Source organism: Fistularia commersonii, chromosome 14 (genome assembly GCF_037954325.1).
Source record: "Fistularia commersonii isolate RoL2024-O1a breed Wild chromosome 14, RoL_Fcom_v1.0, whole genome shotgun sequence".
NCBI lineage: Eukaryota > Metazoa > Chordata > Actinopteri > Syngnathiformes > Fistulariidae > Fistularia > Fistularia commersonii.
The window spans coordinates 11,491,609-11,513,287 of NC_141297.1; the positions used below are offsets into that span (position 1 = coordinate 11,491,609).

Consider the following 21,679-nt stretch of genomic DNA (forward strand, 5'->3'; position numbering starts at 1 on the left):
CTGTCTTTGCTTTTCTTTTGGTCCATTTTACAATTGACCAAGTTTACCAGTAAATTAGCAATGGTGATACAAGTAAACAAGCAACTAAAAATACCTTGAAAAATATCAAAAAAAAACCATTCAGTTACAATTTATAGCCAGTAACAACTGATAAATTACTGATAAATTACTGATAAAGCACCTGAGAATTGTTGAGGCATTATTCTAAAAATGGCTATGCAACTAATATCCTAATTCCAAAAGAAAAAGTAAAGCATTGCCATAAATTTGGAGCAAATTTACTGGATGTTGAGGGAACAGACATTTCTTTTATTAATAATAATTAAGACTTCATTAATCCCTCCCGGGGAAATTCCTTCTTTGCATTTAGCCCTTGAAACAGGAACAGTTGGCTGCCATCTATCAGCGACAGCGGAGCAGTTAGGGGTTCAGTGTCTTGCTCAACAACACTTTGACAAACTAGGAGGACCCTAGGACAATTGGTCCCCCTGTGCCACCCATTATAATGTTTTTTCTGGTTCCACTGGGGATCGAACCCAGGACCTTCTGCGTGTAAAGCAGACGTGATAACCACTACACTATGGAACCATTTGCTTTTATAAGTTTGGCAGGAAGTCGCTGATTAGCAAATAGCAAGTCTTCATCAAACACCAGGCTGCTGAATGGCACGATGTTCCCTTTTTCTCAAAACCCCAAGTTAATTGAAAATACAGCAGTTTACAGCTTTTTTCCTCTCCCTATGCTGTTGGTTTACCCCCCTCCCCCCTCGTTCTGCCTCCTCTCACCTCTCCTCATGTTTGGTCATGCTGCTCTTGTCAGACAAACATAGCACCCGGCACACGATGTGCAATGAGAGGAAGCACAAACACCGTCAGAGAGCAGAGGGAGAGACAGAGCAACTGCAAACAAGAGAAATTACACGCTAAGTGAGGTTCAGCTGAAAATGTGTCTGACGCTCATCCAGCTGGCTTTAGGTAGTCCTCACTCACTCGACCGGGAATGACTGATCGGACAGACTGGATTTTATTTTGGTCCAAGATCCACCACTAGGGAGAGGCATCTGTAGACGAACGTTTCTCTGCTGGATTATTTCAGGATCCAGTTCTGTTGTGATGAATGGGAATGGCAACACCAGGAAAGAAAGATGGTAATATGCTCTTTTGGTCTTTTACCTCCATCTCGTTTAGTCGTTGGGTTGAATGTTCGTCTTGTTTTGTTAATTGTTGTTTTTAACATTAAAAATTAAACTAACATTATTAAGAGATGATTTCATTGACTGCCTGGCAAGTCATTATTATTATGAGGACAGATGCGTCCTGTCGTCTTCCTGTCATTTCTCTGGGAAGCGACAGCAGGAGGTTGAGGACCTTCTCGAAGCTCCCGCGTAAGACATTTTTAGATGACTAACTGTAACAGTACACAAATATTTGTTGATGTACATAATACAGAACAATTTCTGCACAGGACTGACAAGAATATCCATTCATGAAACAGTTGTGCGATCTCCCTGTGCTTACTTGGACTCGTGCAGGTCCCGTCTAGAAGAGTAAAAGTGCAGCTTAGCTTGTTACTGACAGTTTGGTTCGATATCTATTATAGATAAAAGGATAAATCAATCAAAATGATGGTAATACTTCATGTTGTGATTTATCCTTCCACATGGGGTTTGACTGTTTGAAATTCAAATCCACCCGTTACACCCTGACACGAAGCCTTCAATGTTGAAACATGCATGTTGTCTGACTGTAACGTACAACTCCACAGTCGCTGCTCTGCCCAAGCATTTTGACTCAAGATGGGGGCTTCAGGTTACTGAGCATTGAAGCAGATTTCACAAACAAGCCACTGTATCGGCCTACTTTCTGGATTCACATTTACAGGCATGTGAGTCATGCAAGAGCCTCAGTGAATCTGGTGTGAGAAGCCACGTAAGAGCAACAGAAGGGGACTTGTTTTTGAGTGTCAATATCAGTGTGTAACATATTAATTGAAATTAAGAAACTCAAAAAGGTTATTTTTCCCCTATTTTAGCCTGTCGGGAATCTCAGCCAGCACATTCTGATGGGGAAACTCCTGAATGAATGGGTTTTCTCTGGGTTGCAGAGAGGGTGTGCCCAGCCTGCACATAAAGCTGATTTTGTTTGGCACAGACTGCCTGGGAGGATGTTATATAGTTGCTGAATTTTAAAAAGCCCGCCTGGCTCTGTTGCAGGTTTGATTTGGCAGGACATTTTGTGTTTGTGTTTGTGTGGATGCGCGCTGCCGTCATTTACCCACTCTTTTTCTTTTCCTGAATATGTGCTGTGTCGTTGCACAGAATCCATGAATCTGACTGTTCCTGTATTAAGAGTGACCTCAATGTTTGGGAAGCTGCTCCTGTGTTGACCAGGTTACACAGAGCATCTTTTTCCTTAGCAGAAAGACATCTTGTCCTGGTGATTCTAAGGATGAAAAGTAAGCTTAACAGCTCTGTTTGCTTAACTGCTGAACATGAAGTCACATTTTCCAGGATTAATGTTCCATCCTCCAGGTCAATATCGCTCATTTTCTGCCCAACCTCCCAATTATCATTTTAATTTTGTGTTATATGAAAATCCATTTTTGAGAGACTTTTCTCAAATTTCTTGAATACCAAAGAGATCTATGGATGCAGTGAGAGGGGATGTGAAGTAAGTTGGTGTGAGAAGATGCTGCAGAGAAGAGCGTAAGATGGAGGTAGATGATTCATATAAGAGAGCAGAAGAAGAAGCAGTAGGACATTTTTTGGGATAGGCATGAAAATCAGTTAGTGATAATTCCAAATCCAACAAATATCAACAGCAGAATATGTCAAAATGTCACAAAACACCAGCATTTATCTCCAAGCAACTAGAGGTGGATTTAAAAAGTAAACAGCACAACATAAAAATATAGTTACAGCTGTCCGCAGTATCTAAATAGCTGTTATTAGACTTCCTGACAATGACATCACAACATACCTTCAACCAAATGCAGAAATCATAACCTTCTGATCAGATATTTCTTTCAGCCAGTATTGTGTGTCTGTGAAAGACCAATATCCACTGATTACATCAACTAACTGATATATCGCCCGATTGAATTAACACCTTTTCCTGTGCCTCACTGATACTTACCTATTTCCAAGCCAGTGTGTTTTGTATAAAACTCACCTGCGGGGGAAATTACAGAGGAGATTTCACTGAAAGCAAGGTTATACTTTGATGTAATAACACTTCTCACCCACCCATACACACACACACACACACACACACACACACACACACACACACACACACACACACACACACACACGTAGACCAATGATCTCACTCATGATGTGCTCATTCATAATTACCTGAGGTGTTTTGAAATAGTTATGCCTGGTCTCTGACTGCTGCTGTACAGGCTAATACAGGACGACCAGCTGGTCAGGTATGACCATTGTGTGTGTCTGTGTGTGTGTGTGTGTGTGTGTGTGTGTGTGCATGCAAGCTCTGATTAGCTGGTGCTTGTTATGTTGTCATTTGTTTTGCATATTGGTTCAGGGTCCACCTGCGTGTTGAGAGTCAGGAGGTAGAAAATAGACAGTCCAGTAAAAACGTTTGTGTTTCTCTTTGTACCTTTTAGTCTGAGGGTACTCTACGGCTGAAAGGTACATCCTTACATTTATATCCCTTTACTCCATATAACCAGCCTCCACACAGTACACACATACACACACACACACACACACACACAGATAGAGTGAAAGTGATGAGAATTTGGATCGTCTTCTCTAGCTGTAAATAGAATAGCATGCTGAATTATTTACACAAAAATGCTCAAAAACCTGAAAAGATATTTTTGGACAACCAAATAAAAGTAATAAATACTCAGTGAAATTTTAATGAACCATTTCAGTGTATATCTTGAAGCTTGCTTTCCCCTCTTACACACCAACCAGACAACATAGGTTTCGTTGTTTAACTTAAGATATTACAAAATGAGATAAATCTTTGTTAAGAAAAATACTTTTTGACAGGCATCCAATGAAACAGGGAGATTCTTCATGACAGACGTTTGTTGTGCCCTTGAGAGCAACATCTGTTCTCTGTATTTTTTTCCGCTGCGTCATTTCTAATCAATTTATGGCACAATTGAATTTTCCTCCAAAATCCAACATAGTTTAGTCTGTCACAACTGGTCCTTCCTGGTCAGGACACATGTTGTTAAAGCTTTTCTCATTCAGAAAGTTGTCACAATCAGAGAGTGACTCATCGGAGCTGCTGCCGAAAACCCTGCCAGCTGACAAAGACGCAGGTGGTGAAGCCCGTCGTCCCACTGAAAACAAAGTACGCAAAGTGACATCATTCACTGAATGTTCACTTGGAGTGTTTACATGATCTCATGCTAAACAAAGCAAGAGATCTGTCTGCATTAAACAGGATTTAGTCTGGATGGTGTATTTTTTAAAACAGAAGCTTCACGATAGAAAAGCTAACGAGAAATGATGGCATTTTTCTGGAAAAACACTGCATCTTCTGCACTGAGGAATAATATTTACCTTATGTCACATATTAAGGCCAAGGTTTTGTAGTATAATATATTTCTCAAAACAAAATACTTTTTTGTTAGAATGGTCTTTAGCAAGGGAAATTATTTCAATACAGATTCTTCGCTCCCACATGTTGTGCATTGGTCAGAAAATCCATATTTCTATTACAAGAAGGAGGAATTAGAGCAGTCCCGGGCATTCTACGGCCCGCAGGCCACATCTGGTGCATTTTGCTTTTTATCCGGCCCGCCAAACCATTTTCTTTGAATATTTTAATATGTATTTTAAATCAATATTGAAATTAGAAACTCCTTATTTTTTCCTTTTGTTTAATTTTGTATGGATGATTGTATACAAAATAATGTCGGTACAGTTATATGATAATGAATGATTTTAAAGTTGAAATAAAATGCCAAAAAAATTAAATACTTCAATTTTCATTTCATTCAATTTACATGACACCAAGTTGGCCTGCACATAAATATTAAATAAGAAACGTGGCCAGACAAAGTAACAGCCCACCCCTGAACTAGAGGGAAGTCAGTGTCAGACTGCAACACACTTCACCATCAAAATGTAGTTGAGTTTGCTTGTTTTGCTCATAATGCACCTGATATATAGTTGTCACCTGAAACAAAGCTCATCACTTCAGTCTTTGTACGTCTGGTACTGAACTTGACCATTCAGAATGTAGAGAAAAGGTATTTGAAGCTTTACAAGTCTCTACACCCACGTTTTCCTACGGTTTTATTGAAATAAAAGCCTTAAAGCTGCCTAATTTAATGTACTGATAAGTTATTTCTAACAAAGTATCCCATGAATGATCAGCTGCTGATTAAAAATATTCAGCCTAATTATAACTAGCATAAAGAAAATTCATATTTTCTCAAAGTTGAAGACTTCTGTGTGAAGGTTAATGCATCTGGACCAAATCCACTGATGAAAATCTGAGGCAGAGATCTTTAATGAAGTGTAAGACATGTCCTTTGAAAAAAAACTTGATCTTCAAAGACTCAGACAAAATTAAACCCTGCCGAAAACTGTTTATTTGTACACTTGAGGACACAAGTGATGAGGGAGAATTTTATGATCACATTATTTACATCTCATAAGGAAAGCACTGGGAATACTCACATACAGCACATGCACTTTAAGTCATAAAGTTTAATGTTCGTCAAAGCAAAGCAAAAGCTGTCTGACAATTCTGGAGAAGACATTCCCCTGAAGGAGAAATGTTTGCCCCTCAACCCTTCTTTGAGCGGGCAGCTAATAGGCCTACTGTGTGCTTAATCTGGTTGGGAATCTGTGTGTAGTTCACTTTTTTCCAAAGATGAAAAGCTGCATACATAAACACAGGAAATTGATTATTTTCACCCATGTTTGGTGGTTGTTTTTTCTTTTTTCCTGCTTTTGCTGCATACACTCTGAAGTTTGTCCAAATTACATCACTTATTGTGCTTCACATAATTCTCAGGCGTTCTATTTACAGACGACACTACAGAGTATTTTAGAAGATACTTGCTTAGACTCATAAACTGAGGGGAGTTCCATAAACAGCATGGAGTAAAGTAATTTAATTCTGATGCCAAAAATAAACGTATAGTTCCTGTCTTTGTTATGCCACAGCTAATCTGAGTTTCATGAAAATCATTCTGTACATCCACCAAGGACAATATGATTTAAAACAAACAAACAAACAAACAAACACACTTTCAAACAAACAACAATGGTAGGTCAATTGCATGGAAAATAAAATTGCAGGAAGCTGAAATCATCTAGCTATAGCCTTTCAAACTATTTAAAGCTTTTTTGTCCTCATTCATCACTTTATCTAGCATCATTTATGGGCCCTCTTCAGTTTCCAATATTTCCATGAAATGATCAGGAAAACAGCCGCTTTTATTATTATTTAATTATATATATTGTTTAATTACATATTATTACTTTGGTAAGAATTCAAATAATGCCCATCTCACAACAGGAAAGGAATCTTGGATTCAGAGCAGGGTAATACTTAATTATGTGTAAATATTCACCCTTAACTTTTAGTAATAATGAGCCACTGTAAACCTAATAATAAATAATGAATTATTTTGCATGCAGTTGTTCTGATTACCAACTAATTTACAAATGCACATTTTTTTTCACAAATTAAAACAGAAACTGATTATTTAAATCAGATATAGATAAGGTATTGTAATATCAGAATACAGTCTAAGTATGAAAAACTTACACACTATTAAGCCTACAATGAGGGAATACTTGAGTTTTTGGCGCTTTTGTCGTTGATATTCTCAGCTTACTAGCAGCCTTGTCTGATTTCTCTGTAAAGGTTTCAGGAGATCACCGACTGATTTTTAATTGCTTATATTGTTGTTTTTATTTTGCTGTTAAAATCTGTTACGGCAAATAATAGCATCATCACCTGACAGTTCATGTGCATCTTATTATTGTGTTGAGTCAAATTAGTTTCACATAGTCAGTATAATACGTGTAAGTATCTATATGATAATGCTGCGCCTAAATATAGAGTCCTACCGGCATACTGTATGTACCTTTTTATCAGCTCCGTTTACAGTAAGGTTGCTCATAAAACCCTTCATGAAAATATGTGTTTGCATCAATTTTCAAACTAAGCAACAAACAACTTGCTATGGGAGACAGCAGAGAAACTACCATTTTTGGAACATAACCAATATTATACTGTGCACCATCCTCCAGTTTTGTCCCAACTAAAAGATTAACATTGATGTTAAGAGACTGTTGACTGTTACCGCAATTGAAATCATGGATACGATAAACTATTTAAAAGGGGTTGTCATCTGGTTGCATGATTGGAGTCACCCAGTGGTTTGTTGTGGAGTATCAACACAGCATTTCATTGCATCTCCAGCTCAAGATCTTTGGTTCCTTCTTGCCTTTCTGTCAGCAAATTTCCCTTTCCCTTCAGACACTGAAAACTTATTTGCTATACTGTCCCCCAAAAAAGTATGTTAAAGAAATTATCTATAAAGGAAAAATACTTGGGATTTTTTTGGCCCCCTTCAGTGTTCTTTTATTAAATTTTGCAATGCAAGGTATTTAAATAGTGTCCAGGCAGGAAACTGTTTGACATCTGGAATGTGTAAAGACTATTTCTGTTTCATAATGATACTGGACAGAGATATTCAAACGTTCCTCAGTTCCCGCAGAGGGACATTTCATCCATAGTGATGTGGGTGTTGTCATTTATTTCCGTGGCGGAGTGAGAGAGCCGAGTGTTTACAGAGAACCGTGTGAATCTGCAGCAACAGAACGCTCCACAAATATACGCAACCCAAACATGTTAACACAAACACAGACTCACAAAAAAAAATGTATGCTGCAAAAGGCATGACATTTGCATTTCTGCAAATATCACCGTCAGTAGATGTACAGTAACTGGTAATGATCGTATTACTAGCAGTGCTTAAAGAGTCTGAGTTAGATTTCACCCAGAAGGCCTTTTAACGTTGCTGTTTACTATTTTTAGGTGACATTAATTTACATTTCTGACATTTCCAACTTGTGAGAGTAACTCGACCAAATAGCCTTTGCACATTGTTTAAGAGCTGATGAGGAAGTTGCTCAGTGTCAACAGGACGGAAAAACATTTAACTTAATAACACATGAGCTGCGATCTGAACATGCTCGCAGTATATGTTGTGCTGATGAGATTTCTAACATCCTCATTTGTTTGTTAGTAGCTTTTCTGCCATTACACTACTTTTACCCACGTATTTTGAAATGATAAGGATGAGGAGGGCCATATTCCATCTCTGAGCAGTGGGGAAAGACTGACCAGGAGGCTCTGAGTCAGAGGAGAATTTTTGGAGCTGCAAGTCCAGATGAGTTGATGAATGATACAAACAAACCTTAGTATCTTCAGAAGAAATGAAATTAAGAATAGACAATCTGAGATGAAATTCAGTCCAGTGGTGGAATTTATCAAGCTAATAAGTATACTTGGGCTTGAAAAATTGCCCTACCAATACATCCTCTAATATTTTTGCCAATGTTGTTGTCATGCTGGAGTTAATGCGATTGAATTGTTTGGAAGAGATTAGTGTCTATTAACAACAGCACTTAAAAATGTTGTAACAACAAATGGTCAGCATGATTCAATATCTGCATCTAATGTTTGGCATTGAATGTCCTCGCATTTATGTACGTAACATCCCACTGCAAACCAAATATCAGTGTTTAAGCAAATGTGGTGTCCAATTATGTATCCAATTGGAGTGTAGACGCAACAAACGCATTCATGTTTATCATATAAATTACAGGTCTGTGCAGTTTTCCTATTTGCTAAAATGACAATGTGAACAGATTATGTCTGCTTTTACTTAACTTTATTCTGCTTATTTGTTCTGTTTGGTTTCATTTTCAATTAAGCCATATGATGTCCAATTATTAAACACATTGTTTTAGGATGTTTTTTGAGTTAGTGTCACTAACAGCTTTTTTGTAATGTAAACAGAATTACATAAAAACATGACAAAATTATGATGAAAAGACAGTTCATGAGCAGATCAACTGGGGAAAGGATTCATCAAATTATATGATGCAAGCAGGGTGAAGTCAAAATAGAAATATTTAGCTAGTTGCCCAGCTGAAAAAGCCTTTTTGCTTTTTCCATCAGCATGGAAGGGTGAGTAAGGGTTTTTGTACTTCCCATGACAAAATTGGTCTGGAATTTTTTTTTGGTCTAATTGATTTGACTCCTGACAAGAAGACTTTTAAACTTAAGTGACATGAACCTCAGAAATCCTGCAGTAATAGTCATGTTATGTCTTGACATTCACACCCATCAGCTATCCCGTATATACATTGACTCCTGCCGACTGCTGCCATGGTCTCAGCGAGGCTAAATAAAGCAGCGCCTAAAGCGGGTTGCGCGCCATGAGTTAACGTCAAAGAGAATGTGAAACTGTAAACCGTAGGCCATGCTAGCCTTGAGAAACACCTTCACAGACTCTGATTACTGGCATGTTTGCTGCAAGGCTGTTTGACGAAATTTAAAAGGTGGGCACAGAGGGTGGATTGAGGGTTGGGATGATCCTCTCTTGTGACATGTGAAAGACCAGTGTGATCAATGTGACTGACCCAGCTGTATTTGCTGTTGTTTAACATTACAGTAAATTACTACTTTTAAATTATTTTTGCTTTGACAAGGAAGATCAAGGGGACAAAGGCAGTGCAGAGGACAAAGAGGTGGAAGCTGAAAAGGGAGGAGTGTTGAATAGTTTACAGGGAGGAGTTGAGAAAGGCTCTGGGCGGTCAGGGAGAGCTTCCAGATGATTCGACAACTACAGCTAATGTAATTTAGGGGACAGGTAGGGGAGTTCTTGGTGTATCATCTGGAAGGAAAGTAGATAAGGAGACTTGGTGGTGGAATGAGGAAGTGCAGGAGTATATGCAGAGAAAGCGGTTAGCATGGGAGAAGTGGGACAGTGAGAGGACTGAAGAGAACAGACAGGAGTACAGGGAGATACAGTGTAAGGTAAAGACAGAAGTAGCAAAAACAAAACAAAGGATGTACAATGACTTGTATGCTCGGTTGGACAGTAAGGAGGGAGAGAATGATCTATACAGGTTGGCGAAACAGAGAGATCAAGATGGAAAGGATGTACAACAAGTCCGGGGAATTAAGGATGGAGAGGGAAATGTATTGACAGATGATAGAAGAGTGATGGAAGATGGAAAGAGTACTTTGAAGAGCTGATGAAGGGGGAAAATGAAAGAGAGGAAAAGGTAGAAGAGGTGGCTATTGTGGACCACAAAGTAGCACAAATTAATAAAAGTGAAGTGAGGAAGGCACTGAAGAGGATGAAGAGTGGAAAGACAGTTGGTCCTGATGATATACCTGTGGAGGTGTGGAAGTGTCTAGGAGAGGCAGCCGTAGAGTTTCTGCCCAGATTATTCAACAGGATCTTAGAGATTGAGAAGATGCCTGAAGAATGGAGACGAAGTGTGATGGTAGTGGAAACTAGACTGAGAGCAGAAGTCAGCATTTGTGAACAGCAGTGAAGGTTAGTCATAGCAAGGCCGAGTATATGTGTGTGTGAATAAGGTGGAACGGTTAGGTTACAGGGAGTGGTGATCAAGAAGTTGAAGGATTTCAGGTACTTGGGGTCAACAGTTCAGAGCAGCGGAGAGTGTAGAAAAGAGGTGAAGAGACGGGCTCAAGCAGGTTGGAATGGGTGGAGAAAAGTGTCATGGGGTACAATGTGATAGAAGACTGGCTCAGCAAAGTCCTTACATTTACCCCTGGAATGCTGAAATGCCCATCCAATGAAACCAATGAGACATAAAAATACTTTCCCCCTGTTTTTTCAGAGTCTTGATTCTCTGGAGGAGTCCATTCAGAATCTGCTATCTGTGCTGTATCCACCCTTTGAGGCCACTGCCCCCACCCTTCTCAGCCAGCTCTTTAAAGTCATCGACAGTCGCTACCAGGGGGATGCCTTGCGTTGCCTGCTGGACTTTCTAGTTCCAGCAAAGCACATTCTAGACACAGTGCAGCAGGCTGCATGTGTAAGTAACATCTATTACTATTATGCTACTGCACAATGTAAGCTTTAATAAGTTTTTCCGTCCCAGATTTACAGCCCGGTTGTTTCGGGAATTCATTGAATCAAAGCAGAGAGTTCATATTTCAATCCAGAAATATTGGTCATCTGGGTAGATTTTGTGTATTGATTTATATGATTGTTACATGCAAGTAATTTCAACATATGTCTAGAAGTAACTATCAGTTTCTAATAAATAAACTTCTGTGAGGGAATTTTGTACTTCATTTATTCTGTTGAAAATACTCAGACCTGGAAACAAGACAACTCAATGAAAAGAAGAGTTGATTAAATGAATCTGAAGATAGATTTATCAGTATTATTTTGTTTACTCAAGATGCGATTTTTCATACCTAAGCAGATATTCCAGTAAGTATCACTAATTAAAATCCAGCTTCTGAATAATGTAAAGCAGTTTTCAATTAAAAATTTATTTCCTCTCTAGGCTCAGTACTCAGACGTTCTCTTCCTGTGCGAGGGCTGGCCTCTCTGTCTCCGTGACCAAGTAGTCATCCATCTTGCCCCCATTGATCCCCTCCTTCTTCAGCCGGGTGACTTTTACCTCCAAGTGACACCGTTCTGTGACCAATCAGCTCGCATTGTAGTCTGTAGCCTTCTGGAGGAGTACCTGAGACTGGAAGTGGTTGAGGAGACCCCGATTCCCGAAACGTCCTATCCTTGTATATTTAGTTGTGACTGGTTGGAGAAACTCAACCATGGTCGCTATGGGACATCTCTCAGCCATTGCCTGCTTGCTACACAGCAGGGTATTTTGAGGTTACCATGGGAGCAGGTGGCAGTTCCTGAGTTTGTGGATCCTCCACAGATTGCTGTGAATAGCATGGCCTCAGTTCCTCCATCATATCCCTCTTTACAACCTCAGCTGCCTCGTTCTCCTGTACTTTCTCCTGAGGATTCCTCATCAAATTGTTTGTTTCCTCTATGTTCTTCAAAGAAAACAAGCCCTACAACTATTCAAAATTCATCCCTACCATCTTCCTCAGAACCGCCTGTATTGTCTGTGGAAACCAGAATATGTCCGGCAAAGCACGGCATTGCAGTGTCCCTCTGCCTTGTTGATGCTAGCAGTGCTTCTTCATCCAGGCTGCAAAGAGTGAAAGAGGCTAAAACAGAGCAACGGCCGATCGGCTGGGTTTCGCCAACCACATGGGATAGCCGCTTCACTGAGACAAATCCAAAAACTACAGCAAAAGCAAACAAAGGCTCAAATATTAACACGGCTTCAAGAATTTCTGACAGCACAAATTGTTGCAAAATTGCAGAGAGGTGTGTCTCTAAAAATTCAGTATGCGATAGAAATAACGATACAAACCCAAAAAATACAAGGAGAGTTAAACCGGAGGGCCAAGTTGCTGCAGAGGGGGAATATATTGACATATTGCAGGCCACTTTGCTTTTTGGCAGAGCCCGGTCACAAACTGAGGAACAACAGAAACTAGATATGCATATGCAATCGCAAACACAAATGGAGACACAAGTGCAAAGGCAAGTGCACGCACATACACCTCATCACGCACAAACATGTTTACCAGCAAAACCCCAAATGCATCATCATTGCAGATCAGATAATGTTATATGGTCGAGGTCCAGTGTGACTACAGAAACAGGACCTGCATCTGCTCCCCATCATGTCCCCCCTCTTCATCCATCCCAGTGTGTTTGCACTGTTGGCTTGTCAGAAAAACCCTGCACTCCATGCATGAAGAGGAGACAAGGGGAGAAAGTCTCCAGAGCTCAAGAGTTGAGGTGCAGATTCAGGGAATCCTACCAGGCAGCTCTTCAAAACCCTGTCAAGTTTGAACAAGAGAAAGTCAGAGAAAAAATAAGGTGTGTGGTGGAGGAAGATACTGATGATGGACTGAGAAAACCAGGGCCTGAAACAAGGGATCCACGGATTTATGCACAAGGAAGAGACTGTGATACAGGAATGAAAAGTGAGTCTCCGTCCTGTGTGACTGGAACTATCTGTCAGGAATCAGGAGAAAAGGTCACTGTTCCATACTGGACACCGGACGATACAACCATTGTCCCCTGTGTGGAAACCAGGGGCTCAAATACTGCGAATGATCACGGGAAACCAGAGTTGGCAACCAACCAAAGGGCCACTGCTTCATTTAGGAAACCAACGGTCGAACATGATGAAAATTCTCATCTAAATTTACAAAATGTGGCAGAAACCAATGTGTCACTAAGAATAAGGGGAAACACTGATCGAGCCCCATCAAGCCCAAATGAGCCCAAAGAGTCAGGCTCCATCAACAACCACCATGGAGTTTTATATAGTTGTAGGGATATCCCAGATAAGAACACAAGTGCCCCTAGATCACGTGAAAGTCCACAAAACAGAAGCAGCTCCGGAGGATCAAGTCCAAATGTTTCTAAGCCCCATTCATTGTCCCCAAATAGATGGGATGCAATGTTAGATGGGAGATGCTCCTCCCTCTCCACGGCAGTTGTGGAAACCTCAGAGAAGTGTGATCTGGTCTTGGTTGAAGGTCAAAATGTCAGGAGACAAGAAAACGCTGATTCGTGTGCAGAAATTCCTCAACTCCATGTGGTCAAATGCAAAAAGAGCACAGCTTTCAGATTGGTTTCACCCAAGATCAACAGGAGGAAGGCGGGATGTACAGGTACAGTGAACATCTAATTATGTATAGTAATCATTCAAATTATTTTGTATTTCATTCATGGAAAAAAATACTCCGTAGCAATAAAATGTATCAATTTTTATAGATATTTCTCAGCCTGGCGGCAGATTTTGCCATCAGATGGAGAACCAATCACAGCCAGTTCTACCTTCAGCAATAGAAACCAAGAGGAACCCCTTGCCTCAATCTTCTCAACCCAGACCTGACCATCTACCCCTGGGATCTTCAGACCCACAAGCCCACCCTCTCTATCAAGGAGTCGCAGCACTCACAGGTATGTTTGACTGAAACAGAGGAAATTACATCAATATTAAACAAACAAAAACAGTAAGCGTGTACCATAGCAGCTGGAATCTGCTCTGCCCCCTTCTGACTCAGCTGGTATTACACAGAATTTTCAACTTGTTTTTATCCACTTCCATTACTCCAGTTGACAGCAACTGCAAATAGTTCTTCTTCTCTTCCTTCCGGCAACTTCCCCGGGGATCTCCACAGCAAATGAAAGTTCTCCATCTAACCCTATTCTCTGTTCGTTCTTCTCTCACACCAACCAAGTTGATTGCGACCCCTCTGTAACTGGTTTCCCTGTAATCAATCAGTTTAGACCAATGCAACTGTCAGAATCTGATGTCAATTAAATAAACACCGATTTGGTCGACAAAAAATCTCATGTTTTAATCATCTGAGAAGGTTCATTCATTGCAGAATCATGTGTTTAATAACTCAATTAATTCCCATTGCTGGCACTGCTCATCCTTGGTTCTGATGCATAGCTAGACAGTAGCATGACAGCATTAATCTGTCCTTAAATGAATTTCCACCTTCTTCTCACAAAATACAAATTGCTAGTCAGTTCCCATTAAAAAACTGAAGAGTGTCTTTCATTTTTCATGAGGGTGTGTGTTTGTGTGAGTGTGTGTTTGGGGGGGTGTCACTGAAACCTTTTGGACTTCTGCAGTGGCAAAGAGGAAACAACCACTTAAACCATAGCCTCTCAAATAGTGTTAGGGGAATCAGGGAACACACAGTCCAAAAACATGCAGCAGGTTAATTGGAAAAATTGGGAAAATTGCCCCGAATGAGTGAGTGAATGGTTGTCTGTCTTTATATGTGTCTTTGTATGTACAGCATTTACACACAGCACAGAGCAGGGGATGTGAAGCGCAGTGAACAAACCCTTAAGACAACATAGAAAAAAAATTTAACACAGATGATAAGAAAGGCGGTGAGTGACAATGAGAGACAATGAGACAAACAAAAATATGACGAGGGGTATGTGGCGCTTGGTTTCACTGTGACTACGGTGGGAGTCGAGGAAAGACCAGTGTGCTTACTATACTATATAATAAGCACTACATAGTATAGTATAGTATAGTATACTATACTATACTACCAGTATCCTGAGTTAATGTTGCTGATCAATTTGAATGTATTAGTATTTATTCATTTTATTTTATTTCATTTTTTGTATCAAATGGCTCAGTCAGTTAAAAAATGTTTATAGAGTAAATTATTTATTTTTTAATTTCAGGCAAATATACACGGCACTTTAAATCTTAGATGTTAAAGACTAAAAAACAATGTTGATAAAGTTATTCTCTGTTGCAAGTTGATCGGTATCTCTTCTCTTTTTTCTCCTTTTCTCTTTTAATGTTAATAAGGATACATACATATAACTTTTTTTATAGACAAGCAATAGTATTTATTGTCGCAGCGGAGACTGGGGAGGGGCACAAAACATTTTCTTTGCATAACAGAAAATAAGCACTGCACTTTAAGTGAGTTGGAAACGCCCAGTCTGTTACACCTCAAATAACAACATGACTGCAGCAATATGAAACACTAGTTGAGGCGCAACACTGGTGGGTGAATGGTAGAACAAAATAGTTAACTTTTCGTTAAACGGATGATTTTTTTCACATTATAGCACAAAAAATTCCATTAGATGCCCTCTGTGCACTTTTTTTTTGAACAAAAAGAATTCACTGTCCTGTTTTCTTCACTTCCTCTGACCCTGCAGGTGGCAAAGATCGGACAGGGAGGGCAATAATTGAGGTTTATGGAGACCATCAGGGATGGAGGTCAAATGTAACCAGCCAGGAGCTCTGTCACATGCTGCTCTACTTTCACTCGATCATCAGGTCAGGTGGAATATGATAGTAAATAAATTAACCAAATAATTGAAATGATTAGATTGTCCCCTGAACGGCGGTTATGGCATCTATGTTGATTTCACAATGGCTATAGGAGAGAAATCCGAGAAGCAGGGATGACATTAATTTATGATGCAAGGAGGACAAATCCTCAACCACAGCTTTACAAGGCCCTGATGACACTTCAGGTAATAAACTTTAAAATATCATCAGAAGGTCAGACCTCATTGTTCTTTTGTTGATTCCTGAGCTGCTCAAAGTTGCCAAACAGGAAATGCATATATGTTTCCAGTTGTTTTCAGATATGCACCATTATTTTTCCACGGTCGGTTATAGAATATATATGTATGTGTACAACCATACACACACACACACACACACACACACATATATATATATATATATATATATGTATATAAAAATTAAAATTTAGATGGATGATTGCTGCACCTTAGGAGTCATTAAGTGCAAAACTTGCAGGAACAAACTCCTCAGGCAGTGAACAGTTTTGTTGTCCTGGTGGAAAAAGACAGTGGCCTTCGACCAGAACCATGTCCCGGCATCCAGGTTTGCATTTACGTCTACTACTTTATTATTTGTTCTGTAGTACACAGTAATAAAAATGGCTATTTCCCTGTAAATAGAAAGATAGATATTGTTGCTTTATTTGAGGAGGTTAAGTATTTATAGGTGTTGCTTTAAGACACAGCATCGTTTCACATTTTGAGACACTTTTTTGATTTTAGAAGAACCATGCTTGTATTGGTTTCTAAAGCATTGCTCTTAGTTGTGTGGATAAGAAGAATAAAGAAATTCTTACTATCCTCTAAAAGTCACCAAATCCTCTGAAGTCACAAAAGTTGTATTTAGAAAGAGATGAAGGTTGGACACTGATTGTGACATATATCACCACACAAGCAGTTCAAAGAATGGGGAAAAAATCCATACAAATCCACAGGTCATATACCTGCTTGTGTTCACTGATTCTGAAAGAGTATTATAGTCATGGAAACCTTGTATTTGCTATAAAGCCTTAAACCTTGTTATTTGAAAGCAGACTGAAGTGCTGACATCGATGAAAGCCCTATTGAAAGTGGCTGAAGAGAGTCAGCGTAGCGTTCGTCTGGATGGAACGCTGCCCCAGAGCCACTGGACTGAGCTGCACCAGGTGAGACTCACTGCTATAAAACTACAAGTCCCTCCATCTATTGTTTCATGTGATGCGTTGATTGATGCTTCACTACACATCCATTTCTTCCCACCCTCAGAAACTGTTTCCTTTTGCATCTGATCTTCATGAAGCATCAAGTCTGCTACTGGGAGCCATTAGTAGGTCAGAAGAGCCCCAGAGGACGGACACTGTTCAGGTAATGAAAATGCCTTTTTACTTTTCCAAGGCGGTGGATATTATTTGTCTCACAAAACAAATACATTTCCTGAGGTGAGCAACTTCTATGGCTGCGCCATTTGTTTTTAATCAAAAGAAACAACAACACAACATTTTGATTCCAAGTTAAGAATGTGAATCTTCAGATTTTGCATCCGAGTTTCCAAGAGCTCAATATTTCTGCATAATATGGTACACTTCCTCTAATATGTCAGGAATTATACAAAGTCCCATTCCCCAACAGGCTGTTCAGCAGTCCATGGTGGACCAGAGGACTCTGATGCACAATGTCCTGGAGGATAACCGCTTGGTCAACCTGCAGAGGGAGGGCGGTGCCATTCTGGCACGACTGAGGAAGGAGAGTGACCTCAGATACCCCTACTGTGGGGACCTCAGGTAATGTCCTTAACCTGCTGTCAGTCAAAGATGATTTAGATCTATCTTATTTGATCTTGGTCTGCACAGTGGAGCAGTGAGAAAATAGAATATAAAGCTGATAATTAGACCATAGAATGTTGCTCTATTTGTGCATTGTCTTCTATTTAATATAAGATAAACTTGAATGATCCCCAAAGGGGAATTTTTTTTGTCACAGCAGTTTAATAGTTGTTAGTGTCGATAAATATGATTATAAATATAGATAGAGGGACAAAAACCTTCATTTTTGAGAGTTTTATAACAGTTAAATTCATGATTTACTGATGTAAGTATCTAATTCCTCCATGAAGTGATGCTGTGGACTCCCTGACCAGCCTCTATAATCACGTGGAGGAGCAGGTTCACGTCCTTGTGCAGAAATCCAACATGAGTCTGGAACACCTTCAGTATCTGTTGCAGCTCAGAGAGATGGAGGGAATCTTCATGCAGGTAAATTCAACTGGTCATCACATCCATCTCCTAAGCTTTTGATGAGGTTAGCTTGCTCTAAATCTCTCATTTAAAATTAAATTGCAGGATTTGATCTCATGAAATGTAATAAACCGTACTGTCCCTGAGTTAATGAGACTAGTGATCCTAATGAGCACATTTTGCTACATCAAGGTGAAGTAGGAATAACAATTCAAGTATTTTTCATTGGATTACATCACTATGCAAAGGTAAATCTGAAACTTGTGGAATCCATTTAAACACTAACTAGGCATGAGAAAATTCTAAATAAAATTAAATATATTCAAAATGATATATAAAAGTATATACCTACTCTTTATAATATTAAAGCAAGTTCAACTTATATTTAACTCACTAAAGAATATTAAATGAACAAGTAAATTGAAGCATATTCTCGCTGATTTACACACTGTGATAAAGCTTTATATTGGTATATTATTAAAGGTGCAGCAGTGGTTTACTGTGGTGGGAGAGTGCCACCTCCTGGAGGCTGAGTCAGTGGAAGCTTCTGGAGAGCGAATGGAGCAGATCCTCAACAGCTTCACTGCTTTCCTTATTGAAGCTAATGTGAGTCCACTCCACTTGCTGGTGCCTGTTTGTGTGTCAGTGTTTTTGTTATGTGCGTGTGTGTGTGTGTGTCTTCAGACTTTCTTTACGTCTATTTTCTTCCCAAGGACCGTCAACACCACGCCATGTCATTAGTATCTGACGCCCAGATGCTCCAGCAAACTGGGCTTTCTTACCCTGAGACAGAAGCATTCAGAGCGCGAACTCACAATTTTAAGTCAGGCTTGGAGGACTTTTTGTCTCGGGCGGAAGCATGTGGCCACGAGCTGCAGATCATGGTCAGTGTTTGCGATTTCTGTGAGCAGGTGGGTGTTTAATGCGTTCTAATTCTCTAAAAATCAGGTAGTAGAATGAAACAGGTTGAAGAGATTCAGTCGCACATTCTAGTGACAATGCAGCTTTGTAATGTGTTGAATAAGTAATTCTATATTCAAATGAATAAATCATTGACACATTTCTCCCCCAAATTGAATGGGGATATTTGTATTCATCATCATGAGAGTTTTACTGTGCACATAATAAAATCTAACTCAATTTCTTAACAGGCTACAGCACTGGCTTGTGAATGTATTGAATACCTGGACAAGATTCAACCCAAAATCAACATAACACATGGTTGCAGTCATGGTCCAACACCTACAGCAAACAATCAGCTGGTACAGCAACAGAACCACGAGTCTGGAGCAAAAACCGCCTCACTATCCCTTTCAGACGTCCCTGCAGCACTGGGCTCTGACAGCTCCATCCTCCAGGCCTTCCAAGACAAGTTCTTGCAGTTCAGCCTTGAGAGATTTCAGGAAGTGAAGGCCCAGGCCAGCACGCTGAGGGGGTCGAGAGGGATGCGGGTCTGGAATATGGCCTGGCTGAAATGTCAGGAGGCCAGGCAGCAGCTTCAAGAGAGACTACAGGATGAAGTCAACTGTGGACAATCACACTGCAGCAGCTGGTGTGAAAGCCATTATATTGATGTTGTGAGCACTAATGTTCATAAAGCATCTCCTGGTGGCCAGACTTTGGTGGTGCAATCAAACCCCGGGCCTCAACATCCACAGTGGGAGGCCATCGTGTCTGGGGATGTGGATTTTGGAAAAAGATCAGTTCTGGGCAACAATAGCGTGAATCCCACCGCTGGCGGTTCCGTCAACGTTTCAATGAGCCACAAAGAATGTGGTGAAGCGGGAACAAGCCAGGGGTCAAAGACCAGACCACAGTCATCTCACAGGTATTGTGTTTACATGGAGTTTAAAGCATGCAGTCTTTGAACACAGATGTCAAAGAGAAGCATTTGTTTAAAATCAATTTGAATTGTTAATGGCTGGGAAAAAGATTTGTTCTAAAAGCTATTTAAAACAAAAATATACTTCAAACTATGTTTATAATATGCCCACACCAAGATCTTTTAATAGCCTTGAGTTATTGGGACATGATTTCCAGAAAAGACATTGCTGTAAAATATTTTCATTGTATTTCTCTGGCACTTTAATCACCAAAAGACAAATCCCCTCTAAGCCAACTTTGAGAGGGGGCACTTTAAATCTCATCGGGTTGAAGCTGGATGAAGAGGACACTGAACCTTCAATTCCTTCCAGAGTTCTGCAACTTGCATGGCTGCCATCAAATTATAAATTTGTATGAATGAGTGTATGCGGCATGTTGGGGACCATTAAAGAAGAGGAGTAAATTCAAAGCGGTTTCTGTTGTCTCTTCAACAGGTCATCAAGGAGAACAGAGAGAGAGATGAGACGGAGGCAGGCAAACAGAACGAGGAGCGAGAGAGATTCTGCTGCACTCTCTCAGTCCCACACCATCGGTTGCCAGTGGTTTCCATGGGGAAGAGGTTTAGGAGCAAGATCTATGAGTCAGGACTCATGCAGCACTTCATTCAGGGAGACACAGACGTCCAGTCCTCCAGAGCAGGCGAATGCACCCCCTTCGTCCTGTTACCACCACGGTCAACCATCCTGTCGGATCCTCCAAGAAGCTCAGAAGTTCCAGATATCCCGCCATGGGAGCTTCTGTTCAGATGACTCGTGTCTGATCAATACCAGCAACAGAGCGTCGTTCTGCAAACACTCCAGCTTGCCTGTCGGGAAATATGAAGGGGATTTTTGTTTGGCAAGTCCACAAGAGAGTGCCAGCAGATCCCTGTAAGTTTTCTTTATGTTGGGGTATGCTCTCTTCTATTTGAATTAAAACAATAATGAATGCTATAACCCTTTCCAAGAGATTTTAACTTTTCTACTCAAATCATATGTAACAATACAACAATTTACTGAGATTTTACAAACAGACACAGGATCCTCTTCTTCTTTTCCTTCCTTCAGGGGTCGCCATAGCGAATCAACCTCCTCACTCTAACAGTATTCTCTGTATCCTCCTCTATCACATCAACTAACTTTATGTCCTCTCTCACTACATCTATAGGTCTTCTCTTTGGTCTTCCTCTAGGCCTCCTGCCTGGCAGTTCCAATCTCACTATCCTTCTACCAATATATTCACTATCTATCCTTGGTACATGACCAAACCATCTTAGTCTGGCTTCTCTGACCTTGTTTCCAAAACATCTAACATGTGTTTTCCCTCTGATGGACTCATTCCTGATCCTGTCTATCCTTGTCACTCCACAATAGAACCTCAATATCCGCTTCCTGTCTTTTCCTCAATGCCACTGGCTTTAAACCATGCAGCACTGCTGGTCACACCACTGTTCTGTACAGCTTTCCTTTCATTTTGGCTGATACTCTTATATCACATATTACCCCAGAAACTTTTCTCCACCCATTCCAAATTGCTTGAACATGTTCCTTGTCCATAAAGACACAAGATCACTGTCTGATAAAGATCTTATTTTGTTATGATGTCACAAAATGTTTTGAAATATATAGTATGCA

The 21,679-nt window shown here is 40.1% G+C and overlaps 1 protein-coding gene and 1 non-coding gene across 6 annotated transcripts in view; one reads left to right on the forward strand and one right to left on the reverse strand.

Annotated features, from left to right (window-relative positions):
- Positions 1-515: 515 nt before the first annotated feature.
- Positions 516-588, reverse strand: trnav-uac (transfer RNA valine (anticodon UAC)). The gene has a single exon. It is a non-coding gene; the product is annotated as a tRNA-Val (tRNA).
- Positions 589-858: 270 nt separating this feature from the next.
- The window catches only part of LOC147227288 (pleckstrin homology domain-containing family G member 4B-like), a 29,872-nt gene continuing 9,051 nt past the window's right edge, over positions 859-21,679 (forward strand). For 4 of the 5 annotated variants that reach the window (XM_086159772.1, XM_086159775.1, XM_086159774.1 and 1 more), the window contains exons 1-15: positions 859-1,147; positions 10,892-11,089; positions 11,570-13,775; positions 13,879-14,067; positions 15,814-15,934; positions 16,041-16,134; positions 16,427-16,513; positions 17,001-17,114; positions 17,215-17,313; positions 17,578-17,729; positions 18,062-18,200; positions 18,666-18,788; positions 18,896-19,093; positions 19,334-20,010; positions 20,501-20,935. In XM_086159772.1, coding sequence (XP_086015898.1) covers positions 1,145-1,147; positions 10,892-11,089; positions 11,570-13,775; positions 13,879-14,067; positions 15,814-15,934; positions 16,041-16,134; positions 16,427-16,513; positions 17,001-17,114; positions 17,215-17,313; positions 17,578-17,729; positions 18,062-18,200; positions 18,666-18,788; positions 18,896-19,093; positions 19,334-20,010; positions 20,501-20,935 — 4,835 coding nt within the window. In that variant the 5' untranslated portion in view covers positions 859-1,144. The remainder of the gene's footprint in view (positions 1,148-10,891; positions 11,090-11,569; positions 13,776-13,878; positions 14,068-15,813; positions 15,935-16,040; positions 16,135-16,426; positions 16,514-17,000; positions 17,115-17,214; positions 17,314-17,577; positions 17,730-18,061; positions 18,201-18,665; positions 18,789-18,895; positions 19,094-19,333; positions 20,011-20,500; positions 20,936-21,679) is intronic. The other variant, XM_086159773.1, reaches the window with a different exon arrangement.